Source organism: Ornithorhynchus anatinus, chromosome 8 (genome assembly GCF_004115215.2).
Source record: "Ornithorhynchus anatinus isolate Pmale09 chromosome 8, mOrnAna1.pri.v4, whole genome shotgun sequence".
In the NCBI taxonomy this organism is placed as follows: domain Eukaryota; kingdom Metazoa; phylum Chordata; class Mammalia; order Monotremata; family Ornithorhynchidae; genus Ornithorhynchus; species Ornithorhynchus anatinus.
The window spans coordinates 5,506,607-5,518,721 of NC_041735.1; the positions used below are offsets into that span (position 1 = coordinate 5,506,607).

The 12,115-nt window shown below is 51.4% G+C and overlaps 1 protein-coding gene across 10 annotated transcripts in view; it reads right to left on the reverse strand.

Moving 5' to 3' along the window:
• Positions 1-1,760: 1,760 nt before the first annotated feature.
• PKIG (cAMP-dependent protein kinase inhibitor gamma) overlaps positions 1,761-12,115 on the reverse strand; it is a 67,214-nt gene continuing 56,859 nt past the window's right edge. For 7 of the 10 annotated variants that reach the window (XM_029070299.2, XM_039912865.1, XM_029070301.2 and 4 more), the window contains 3 exons: positions 8,256-8,377; positions 3,884-4,057; positions 1,761-2,822 (listed from right to left, as the gene is read on the reverse strand). In XM_029070299.2, the coding sequence (XP_028926132.1) occupies positions 2,743-2,822; positions 3,884-4,057; positions 8,256-8,307 (306 nt within the window). In that variant the 5' untranslated portion in view covers positions 8,308-8,377 and the 3' untranslated portion in view covers positions 1,761-2,742. The remainder of the gene's footprint in view (positions 2,823-3,883; positions 4,058-8,255; positions 8,378-12,115) is intronic. The other 3 variants (XM_029070304.2, XM_039912867.1, XM_029070305.2) reach the window with 1 other exon arrangement.

The following is a 12,115-nucleotide window of genomic DNA, read 5'->3' on the forward strand; positions in this document are numbered from 1 at the left end:
GGCCCAGCCTTTACCCACGCTGCCTCTCATGCGGAAGCAACCTGTAGGCAACCTATAGGTCACTTCTTTGTCCTCTTTCTAAGTGTTTAGAACAATGCCCTGCACCAATAAATCCTACTATTAGACATGATGGAGTTTACATTCTAGCTAGGGATTAACATTTGAGAGAAAAATACACCCATTTCGCCCACTCAATTCTGTGGCTGAGACCTCCTCTTTTTTACCCGCCCCACCCTCTTTCCACCCCACTCTGGGTTCTAATTAGGACCCGTGTTCTAATCTCAGCTCTGCCACTCGTCTACTGTGTGACCTTGAGCCAGTCACTTCACTTCCTCTCTGCTTCAGTTACCTCATCTGTAAAATGGGGATAAAGACCGCGAGCCCTATCTGAGACAAAGACTTTGTCCAACCCTATTATCTTGTATCTGCCTGGCACGAAGTAAGCGCTTACCCAATACCACAATTAATACTCTCCCACCCAGATCCCTTTGTAGTGAGAGAAGAGATGGTGGTGACCACAGAGAAATCCAGAGAAACCCTTTGGAATCAGGATGCAACTTTCTAATCTTGATTTGAGCCGCTGGCTTTGGAAGAATGATGTAATCTCCTGTCCCCTGGGTCATAATCAACTGCTCTGCCCCGCATCTTGCGGCCAGGCCATCGCCTAAAAGCATACAACTTCTGCCTGCAGCCAGAGTGTAGACAGACACTCCCATAAACAACCACCGCTACAGAGCCAAGAAGGAAGGAGGGAGAGAGAAGGAGGGAGAGACTGCCCGATATCGTCGCCCCACAGTTCAGAAACTTGCGAATCTCAAGGACCGAGTCCAGGATGGAGAAATGCCAGCTCACTCAGTGGTATTTACTGAGTGCCCAACTGGGCGCGGAGCACTGCACTAAGCATTGGGAGAGTACAATAAAATAAGTAGGCAGGGCTTGTGTCTGTATTCTCTAATTATACTCTCCCATGGGCACAAGATCCCTGCCCTCGAGGAGTTTACAATGTAGGGGAGACAGACACAAAAATAAATTAAAGGTGGGGGGGAGCAACTGAAGATAAGGATGAATACCTAAGTGCTTAGGGGGTGAAGAGTCAAGGGTATAGGCGAGAGAGGAAAAATAGGGTGGGGGAGATAAGGTGAGTCAAGGAACACTTTAAGAGCCAGGCTGATGTTGATGGGGCCCCTGAAAAACAGTGCTCCCATTTCCCCAGGGAACCCCCAGGAGCCCTTGTGAGCCCCCTTAATAATAATTATTATTATGGTATTTGTTGAGCGCTTACTATGTGCCAGGCACTGTACTTAGCACAGAGGTGAATACAAGCAAATCAGGTTGGACACTGCCCCTGTCCCACGGGGGGCTCACGGTCTCGATCCCCATTTTACAGACGAGGTCACTGAGGCACAGAGAAACAAAGTGACTTTCCCCAAGTCGCACGGCAGACAAGCGGCGGAATACCTGACCAAGCAATCTCACCTCCTGAGCAGCCGAGGGGCCTCAAGCCCAAGGTGATCGATTGCAGGCTTTGCGGAGGAAAGCTAGAGAGGAAAAAAACAAACCGATTCTCCCCCGACTACGGTCAAAGGCACGATACTGGGGCCGTCTGCCCTTCCTCCACAATCCCCCGGGGCCAGGCTGGGGAGTTTCAGGACCAGGGGCAGAAGAGCCGGCCCTTCCAACCACTTTCTCTACCCGCTTCGAGTTGGCCTCGCCACCCCCTCACCTCGCACTTTAAGGGGAAAAGAACGGCCTCCGGGACGGATCACACAAACATCTGGATTTATTCGCCGGGTGGCAGGATTCGTTTATCCGTGACGAAAGGGCGGAGAGTCACTCTGAAGGTTTTTAGCACGGAAGACTTCCCGTGAGAAAGGAACTGAGAAACGTCTTCAGAAATAAGGATCTCTGAGCTGCATAGAAGATCAAAGAGTTTATCCGAAAACGGCGTCAAAAACACCGAGCACGCCTCTTCTGCCGCCTCCCTCCCGCCCGCCTGGAAAAAACCAAAAAAAAACCAAAACGATTTCGGTATCTCAAAAGTCTAAAAGTTTAAAAAAGGAAGGGAAGAGGAGCCGGGCTGGCTCGGGGAGGAGGCCCGGGGATTCGGTCAGGCTGGCAGTGAGGTGACCCGTTGGGGGCTGGGGGCGGGGCTGGAGTCGGGAGACACCCTCGCCCTGGATCTCGATTCCCGGCAGGGAACAGGCTCCCGGCCCCGGGGCCTCGAGCCTGGGACGGTCGCTTTCGGGCTGTCTTCTCCTAGCTCCGGTGGGAGGGTGGGAAGGAGCAGCTAGACTGGCCTGACGGTGGACCCCGACAATAAATAATGGATTGGGTTGCCACGGTGGAGAGAGACGGAGAAGGGGCTGGGATGGATATGGGCAGGGGGTCTCCTCAGGGTAGAAAATGTGCTACTAAGGCACCTCGGGGCAAGTCCCGGGGGTAGGCCGCCCCGCTCGGCTGGCCTCCCGCGGGCCGCGGTGGCCCGTGGGTGGGCGGTGGAGGCAGTCCTTTGGAGGCTTCGGCGGCCGCGACTCGGCGGCGAGGTCTCCGGGTCCGCCCCGGCGGCGGTGCCTCGGGAGCGCCGGCTCATCGTGCCAGTCCAGCGCTCGGGCGAGGGTGCCCGCGGGGTCGGGAGGCCGGGGAGAGGGGGTCGGGGACGGCGGGTGGGGAGAGCTATCGTCCTGGGCGGTCTCTGCGGGTCATTCTCTCTCTTCCTCTCCCCGGGCAGGCGGAAGAGGCCCCTCAGGACGCCGTGGTGCCCTCGCTGCCCTCGGGGCTGGCTCCCGCCTCCTTGTCGGCTGCGCTCGCCTCGGCCTGACCTTCTGCGGGAAGACAGGAAGGAAGGGAGGGCGGACGGGAGAACATCCTTTGGTGCCTCCCCAAGGCCTCCCTCTCTCGCCAAGTTAAGAGAAGGGCCGGCCGCGGATGACCTGGAATTCCCAAACCCTCTCGGGGTCCGGAGGCTCGGGCGGCATCGGCCAGGGTCGGGTGGATTTCTCTCAGCTCTCCTGCCCCTCCGGTCCACTGCAGCTTCCTGGGATGGGTGCGACGCTAGTCATCCCTTCCCTGAAGAGCGTTAGCGTGGCTTAGTGGATTGAGTCCGGGCCTGGGAGTCAAAGACCCGGGTTCTAATCCCGGCTCCGCCACTCGTCTGCTGGGGGACCTTGAGAAAGGCACTTCACTTCTCTGGGCCTCAGTTCCCTCGTTGGTCGAATGGGGATTAAGCCCGGGAACCCCATGTGGGACATGGCTTGCGTCGATCCCAGTTAGCTTGTATCTACTCCAGCGCTTAGTACAGTGTCTGGCACAAAATAAGCACTAAACAAATACTATTATTAGTAGTAGTAGTACTAGTTTGGCCTAGTGGATCGAGCCCGGGCCTGGGAGTCAGAGGGACCTAGGTTCTAATCCCGGCTCTGCCACCTGCTAGGTGACCTTGGGCAAGTCCCTTCACTTCTCTGTGCCTCAGTTCCCTCATCTGTAAAATGGAGATTAAGACTATGAGCCCCATGTGGGACGGGGACTATGTCCAACCCGATTAGCTTGTCTAACCTGAATAGCTGATTACTTGTCTCTCCCCGGGCAATTAGAACGGTGCCTGGCACATAGTAATCACGTAACAAATACTATTTAAAAAAAGAAAAATCCTGACGAGAACCTTCTCAGAGGCCAGCCAGGTCTCAGCAGGGCATGCTGATGGCCATCTCGAGATTTGGCCGCACCCGGAATGGTCCACAGGTATCCGGAGGCCTGAGGGAGCTGAGGGGGGCTTCCGGGGACCCCGGTGAAACCCGCCCCAAAGGTGGGGACGAGGACGATGACGTGGACCCCCTTTCCTGCCGCCACTGACCCCGGGGAGCGGGGGGTAGGGGTCCCGACTGACCAGCTGTCTCGAGCGCCAACTCTCCCAGGTCCCCAGCCAGCTTCCTCACGCTCGCCGCCTCCGCGCCGCTTTGGATGTCGGGTACCGCGTTTCTGCGGCCGGTCCGGTCGCACGAGATGAAGTCTGAGTATGAAGATTCGACCTCCATCACGCCTGTTGCATCCCGGGCCAGGCCTGTAGGGGAAGGGCGATAATAATAACAATAATAATAATAATAATGTTGGTATTTGTTAAGCGCTTACTATGTGCAGAGCACTGTTCTAAGCGCTGGGGTAGACACATGGGAATCAGGTTGTCCCACGTGGGGCTCACAGTCTTCATCCCCATTTTACAGATGAGGGAACTGAGGCACAGAGAAGTTAAGTGACAATAACTGTGGTATTTGTTAAGCACTTACTAGGTGCCGGGCACTTTCCTAAGTGCTGGGGTAGACACAAGTTAATCAGGTTGGACGCAGTCCCTGTCCCACGTGGGGCTCATGGTGTTTATCCCCATTTTATAGATGAGGGAACTGAGACTCAGAGAAATAAAATGACTTGCCCCAGGTTACACAGCAGACAAGTGGCAGAACTGGAATTAGAACCCAGGTCCTTCTGACTCCCAGGCCTATGCTCTAACCACTAGGCCACCAGCCTATGCGGGACAGGGACTATATTATTCTTACCTGCTGATCTCGTATTTACTCCAGCATTTAGTACACTGCGGCTAGATTGGAATTGATGGTAATAATGATAATAGTAATAAACAGCCCAGTCTTATGGGAAAAAGCATGGGTCTGGGAATTGGGAGATCTGAATTCTAGTCCCAGCTCTGCCTCTGGCCAGCTGTGGTTCTGCTCAGCCACTGGCTTTGGGCAAGTCCCTTCACCTCCCTGGACCTGTAAAAAGGGGATGATCCCTGTTCACCCATCCGCTTAGACTGTGGATAGCTCTATTTGGGACAGGAACTGTATCTAGCCCAGAATAAATGCTTTATACCTTTCATGAAGGAAGGAATCTTGTCTATTAATTCTCTTGTACTCCCCCAAGAAGTCAGTACAGTGCTCTGTACTCGGTAGGCGCTCCGTGAATACGAGGACGATAATATGGACCCCCTCTCCTGCCGCCACTGACCCCGGGGTTGATTAGTAAATATTATCAGAGAAGCAGCGTGGCTCAGTGGAAAGAGCACCGGCTTGGGAGTCCGAGGTCATGGGTTCGTATCCCGGCTCCGCCACTTGTCAGCTGTGTGACTGTGGGCAAGTCATTTAACTTCTCTGTGCCTCAGTTACCTCATCTGTAAAATGGGGATTAAAACTGTGAGCCCCACGTGGGACAACCTGATCACCCTGTATCTACCCCGGTGCTTAGAACAGTGCTCTGCACATAGTAAGCGCTTAACAAATAACAACATTGTTATTATTATCATTATTACTCATAATAAACTTGAATTTGAGTGCTTTGCTTCTTTACTAGTTAATCAATCAATAGCATTTATTAAGCATCCACTGCTTGCAGAGCACTGTACCTGTGCTTGGGCGAGTGAGAAGCCTAGTGGAAAGAGCCTGGGCTTGGAAGTCAGAGGACCTGGGTTCCAATCCCGGCACTGCCACTGGGCTGCTCTGTCACCTTGGGCAAATCGCTTCATTTCTCAGTTCCTCAACTGAAAAACGGGGACTGAGTAGGACGGAGAACAGGTATTGACAGTCGAACAGTCGATTAGACTGTAAGCCGTCAAACGGCAGGGACTGTCTCTATCTGTTGCCGACTTGTTCATCCCAAGCGCTTAGTACAGTGCTCTGCACATAGTAAGCGCTCAATAAATACTATTGAATGAATAAATACTATTGAATGAATATTGAAACCCCGTTTCACAGTTGAGGAACTGAGAAATGAAGCGTTTTGCCCAAGGTGACACAGCAGTCCAGCGGCAGCGCCAGGATTAAAACCCAGGGACAGGGGGACGGGGACTTTGTCCGACCTAATTCACTTGTACCCACCTCAGTGCTTGGAACAGTGCTTGGCACAGAGTAAGCTCTTAACAAATACCATAATTACTGTTAATTATTATTACAGAGGAGCTAGAAGACACAAACTGGGAACTTCACAGAGCCGGCATTAAAACCCAGGTCCCCAGACTCCCAGGTGTGGGTTCTTTTCACTAGGCCACGCTGCTTCCCATAAACAGAAAAACAAAGAGAGCAACGACCGTCGGAGACGGCGTTGCCAGGGTGCGATCGTGGCTCGTTGCCAGCACGGTTTCCCCTCCGGTAGGTACGTGACACGGAGCCTTCCACTCGGAAAAAGCTTCTGGGCCTCCGGACAATAGTCCCGGCAAGCAGAGCGGCTGCTCCGTTCCCAGGGAGAATGCAGGAGGGAAACCGAAACGCCTGCTGAGATGGGAACGGGGAACAATACAGGCAGCTCGAGTCCGGGAATGGGAGCTCCTCAGATGTTTCCTGGCTCTGCCCCCGCCTCTTCATCTGGCGCGGAGTGAGGCAAGCCAAGCCAGCTCCCCGTTTCTGCCTCGCCTCTCCTTTGACTCCCGGTTTCCCATCGGGCTCCAGTGGCCATCGTTATTCAGAAGGAGTGAAGGTCGTGGGTTCTAATCCTGGCTCTGCCACTGGACTGCTGTGTCGCCTTGGGCAAGACGCTTCATTTCTCAGTTCCTCAACTGTAAAATGGGGTTTCAATACCTGTTCTCCTTCCTACTCAGTCCCCGTTTTACAGTTGAGGAACTGAGAAATGAAGCCATTTGCCCAAGGTGACAGAGCGGTCCGGTGGCAGCGCCAGGATTAGAACCTGGCTCTGCCGCTTGTCAGAGTGCACTTGTCAGTGTTTTGAACAGTGCTTGGCACATAGTAAGTGCCCTCCGTTTAGACTGTGAGCCCGTCATTGGACAGGGATTGTCTCTATCTGTTGCCGAACTGTACATTCCAAGCGCTTAGTACAGTGCTCTGCACAGAGTAAGTGCTCAATAAATACTATTGAATGAATGAATTAATTAATTAATTAACAAACACACTAATTATCATTATTGTCTGCTGTGTGACTTTGAGTGAGTCGCTTCACTTCTCTGGGCCTCAGTGACCTCATCTGTAAAATGGGAATTGTGACTGTGAGCCCCAGGTGGGACAGGGACTGTGTTCACACTGAGTTGCTCGTATCCACCCCACCGCTTAGTATAGTGCCTGGCACATAGTAAGTGCTTAACATTACCACAATTATTAGTATGATTATTATTAATGAAAAGAGCATAGGCCTGGTAGTCTGAGGACCTGGGTTCTAATCCTGCCTTTACCACTTAATAGTTATGGCATTTGTTAAGCGCTTACTATGTGCAAAGCACTGTTCTAAGCACTGGGGAGAATACAAGGAGATCAGGTTGTCCCACGTGAGGCTCGCAGTCTTAATCCCCATTTCACAGATGAGGTAACTGAGGCACAGAGAAATGAAGTGACTTGCCCAAGGTCACACTGCTGACAAGTGGCTGAACCGGGATTTGAACCCATGACCTCTGACTCCCAAGCCCGGGCTCTTTCCACTGAGCTACACTGCTACCACTAGTTTCCTGTGTGATCTTGGACAAGTCACTTAGATGCTCTGTGCCTCAGTTTCCTGATCTGTAAAATGGGGATCATATCCTACTCCCTCCTATTTAGTTTGTGAGATTCATGTGGGACAGGGACTCTGGGCAACCTGATGATCTTGTACCTATCCCTGCACTTAGTACAGTGCTTGGCATATAGTAAGCCCTTAACAAATACCAGAACTAAACAAAACAATGATTTTTTATTTCTGACATCTAGTAAGGGGTCCTCCAAACTGGGGGATGAAGAAGCTTTTTTGCCTGTTTCCTCGCCGGGGTTTCTGCCCTCAGTCAGTCAGTCGATTGTATTTATTGAGTGCTTTCTGTGTGCAGAGCACTGTACTAAGTGCTGGGGAGAATACAATAAAATACTAATAATAATGTTGGTATTTGCTTAGCGCTTACTACGTGCAGAGCACTGTTCTAGGCGCTAGGGTAGACACAGGAGAATCAGGTTGTCCACGTGGGGCTCACAGTCTTAATCCCCATTTTACAGATGAGGCAACTGAGGCACAGAGAAGTTAAGGGACTTGCCCACAGTCACACAGCTGACAAGTGGCAGAGCTGGGATTCGAACCCATGACCTCTGACTCCAAAGCCCGGGCTCTTTCCACTGAGCCACGCTGCTTCTCCACGAACACTAAGCGCTGAGGTGGATACGTGCAAATCGGGTTGGACCCTGTCTCATGTGGAACTCAGAGCCTCGATCCCCATTTTCCAGAGGAGGTAACTGAGGCACAGGGATGTGAAGTGACTCGCCCAAGGTCACGCAGCAGACTCCGTTAGACCAACTGCTTCGTCACACCTGGATCGTTCTCAGCCTCCTCAGTAGTCTCCCGGCTTCTGGCCTCTCCCATTTCAGTCTTTATACCGCTACCCGGATCATTTTCCAAAACGCCTCTCTCCCCTCCTCAAGCGCCTCCGAAACTGTGAAAGATTAGAACGAGGTGCAGTGAGCAAATTAGCTGGAGAGGAATAGAGAGGATAAGATGGGGTGTAGTGAGAAAAGCCGGTAGGATAAGCAGGATGGAGAGAACCGATTGAGTGCCTTAAAGTCAATGGTCAGGAATTTCTGATTGCCGGGAATTCAACAACAGGAAAAAGAATGGCATTTCAATCAATGGTACTGATTAAGTGCTTATTAGGTGCAGAACATCGGTCTAAGCACTTGGGAGAGTTTGGAATTAGCTGACATAATGAGGAAAGCAGCATGGCCTAGTGGATAGGCACGGGCCTGGAAGTCAGAAGGACCTGGGTTCTAATCCTGGCTCTGCTACATGTTCTGCATAACCTTAGGCCTCAGTGACTTCACCTGTAAATTGGGGGATTAAGACTGTGAGTTCCATTTGGGACAGGGGCTGTGTCCAACCTAATTAGCTTTTATCCCCCCCAGTGCTTAGAACAGTGCTTGGCATATTGTAAGTGCTTAACAAATACCATCATCATCATCATTATTATTATTATTATTATTATTAATGATAACAAGCATCCAAGGGGAAGTTTGGGGAGGGGGGGATGCCTATAAACTCACTATGGACAGGGAATGTCTATTGTTTTACTGCACTCTTCCACGCGCTTAGTACAGTGCTCTGCACCCACTAAGCGCTCAATAAATACAACCGACTGACTTCCAGATCGTAAGATCCTGGAGGGCAGGAATCGTGCCTACTTTCTCTCTTTTACTCTGCCAGGAGGCTATTAAGAATAACAATAATAATAATAATGATGGTATTTGTTAAGTGCTTACAATATGCCAAGCACTGTTCTAAGCACTGGGGAAATGATGATAATAATAATAATAATGATGATGGTATTTGTTAAGTGCTTACTATGTGCAAAGCACTGTTCTAAGCGCTGGGGGGATACAAGGTGATCAGGTTGTCCCATGTATGGCTCACAGTCTTCATCCCCATTTTACAGATGAGGGAACTGAGGCCCGGAGAAGTGAAGTGACTTGCCCAAAGTCACACCGCTGACAAGCGGCGGAGCCGGGATTAGAACCCATGACCTCTGACTGCCAAGCCTGGGCTCTTGCCACTGAGCCATGCTGCTTCTCAGGTTACTGTAGGTTACTCTAGGTATAGATTGCTATAGTGCTCTGCGCAAAACAGACTCTCAATAAATACCACTGATCGATTGATTGATTGAAGAACACTGCACAACTGAGAATTGCCTCAGTTGGGCCCGGGCAAAACCTCGGTGGACAAGAAAGTGTGCGGTCCTTACTGACGGGCTCCCACGTTGCTGACTGACTCCAGGAGATGGCACCCTCTACCCAGTGTCCACCGGAGATAGACATGAGCGGTCACGGGCTCCTTTCATTCACTGATTTATTCAATCGTATTTATTGAGCGCTTACTGTGTGCAGAGCACCGTCCTAAGCGCTTGGAAAATACAGCTCGGCAACAAAGAGAGACGATTCCTACCCAACAACGGGCTCACAGTCCAGAAGGGGGGAGACGGGCAACAAAACAGTACAAGTAGACAGCCATGAATAGCATAATTGTACTAATTATCCTGTACGGATCCATCACATTTTCTGATTCAAAAACATGCCAGAGCAAGAGGCCTTCTCTCTATTATTATTATTGCTTTGGTTTGGTCTGAATCCTCAGGGAACTGAGGCATGGCACTTGTGGACATATCTGTGATTAGACTGTAAGCCCGTCAATGGGCAGGGATTGTCTCTACCTGTTGCCGAATTGTACAGTCCAAGCGCTCAGTACAGTGCTCTGCACATAGTAAGCGCTTAATAAATACTATTGAATGAATGGAACAGGGGTCACCGCAGCCCCTGCCTCCCTCCCTTCCCCAGGATCAATCCCTCTGAAAACTGCTGCTCAAGGGGGTTAAGACCTGAGGCCTGACTGTAAGATATCCTCTAATAATAAAAACAATAATAATTACTGTACTTGCTAAGTGCTTACTATGTGCCAAACACTGTTCTAAGCACTGGGGTAGGTACAAGGTAATCAGATTGTCCCACGTGGGGCTCACGGTCTTAATCCCCATTTCACAGGTGAGGTAACTGAGGCCCAGAGAAGTGGCTTGCCCAAGGTCACACAGCAGACAAGTGACGGAGCTGGGATTAGAATCCACATCCTCTGACTCCCAAGCCGGGCTCCTTCCACGAAGCCCCGCTGCTCCTCTAGACTATAAGCTCATTGTGGGCAGGGAAGGTGTCCGCCAACTCCGCTGTAGCACTCTCTCCCAAGTGCTTAGTACAGTGTTCTGCTTGGTACAGGAGCAGCAGCACGGTTTAGTGGATAAAGCACGGGCCTGGGAGCCAGAAGGACCTGGGTTCTAATCCAGGCCCCGCCACTTATCTGCTGGGTGACCTCGGGCAAGTCACTTCACGTCTCTGCGCCTCAGTTACCTCATCAGTAAAACGGGGATTAAGGCTGTGAGCCGCAAATTGGACAGGGTCTGCGTCCAACCTAATTAGCTTGTATCTTCCCCAGTGCTTAGTGCGGCGCCTGGCATATAGTAAGCGCTTAATGAATCCCATTAAAAAATAATGGCGCAGAGCCCTGTACTAAGCATTTCGGAGAGTACAGGGGAGTTAGTAGACATGATCCCTTTAAGACTGTAAGATTGCGAGCTTACAGTCTAGTGGGAGAGACAGATGCTAAAATAAATTACAGGTAGGGGAGGCAACAAAGCATAAGGATATGTACCTAAAGTGCTGTGTGGGTGGGATTGGAGTGAGTAGCTAAATGCTCAGTGCGTGGGTGGGACTGAGTTCACCGGAGAGGCAATAGGGAGAGAAAACAGGGTTGGGGAAAGGATGAGAGCTTAGTCAAGGGAGGAGATGTGATTTTAGTAGGGCTTAGAAAGGTGGGAGACTGCCGGATGAAGGGTTAGGGAGTTCCAGGTGGGAGGGGAGGGCACGGTGGCGGGAAAAGACGAGAGAAATGGACAGGTTGGCGTTAGAGGAGTGAAGTGTGCGGCCTGTGATGTAGTGGGAGAGGAGTGAGGAGAGGAATGGGGAGAGGCAGCAAGGAGAAGTAATGAGGAGAGGAGCGAGGAGAGGTAGTGAGGACAAGAGTGAGAGGAGTGTGGAGAGGTAGTGAGGAAAAGAGTGAGGAGAGGGGCATGGAGAGGTAGTGAGGAGAGTAGCATGGAAAGGTGGCAAGGAAAGGAATGAGGGGAGGTAGTGAAGAATGAGGAGAGCGAGGAGGAGTGAGGAGGAATGAGGAGAGGTAGTGAGGAGAAGTAGCGAGAAGAGGAGCAAGGAGAGGAGTGAGGAGAGGTAATGAGAAGAGTGAGGAGAAGTAGTGAGGAGAGGAGCAAGGAAAGGAGTGAGGAGAGGAGTATGGAGAGGGAGGGAGGAAGGGAGCAAGGAGAGGAGCAAAGAGAGGACTGAGGAGAGGTAATGAGGAGAGGAGTGAGGAGAAGTCACGAGGAGAGGAGCAAGGAGAGGAGTATGAAGAGGTAGGGAGGAGAGGAGCAAGGACAGGTAGCAAGGAGAGGAGTAAGGAGAGGTAATGAGAAGGGCGAGGAGGAGTGAGGAGTGAGGGGAGGTAGCGAGGAGAGAGTTGATTGGTTTTTAAGGTATTTATTAAGCACTTACTATGTGCCAGGCACTGTTCTAAGCGCTGAGGTTGATACAAGGTAATCGGGTTGGGCGCAGTCCATGTCCCATATGGGGCTCACAGTCATAAT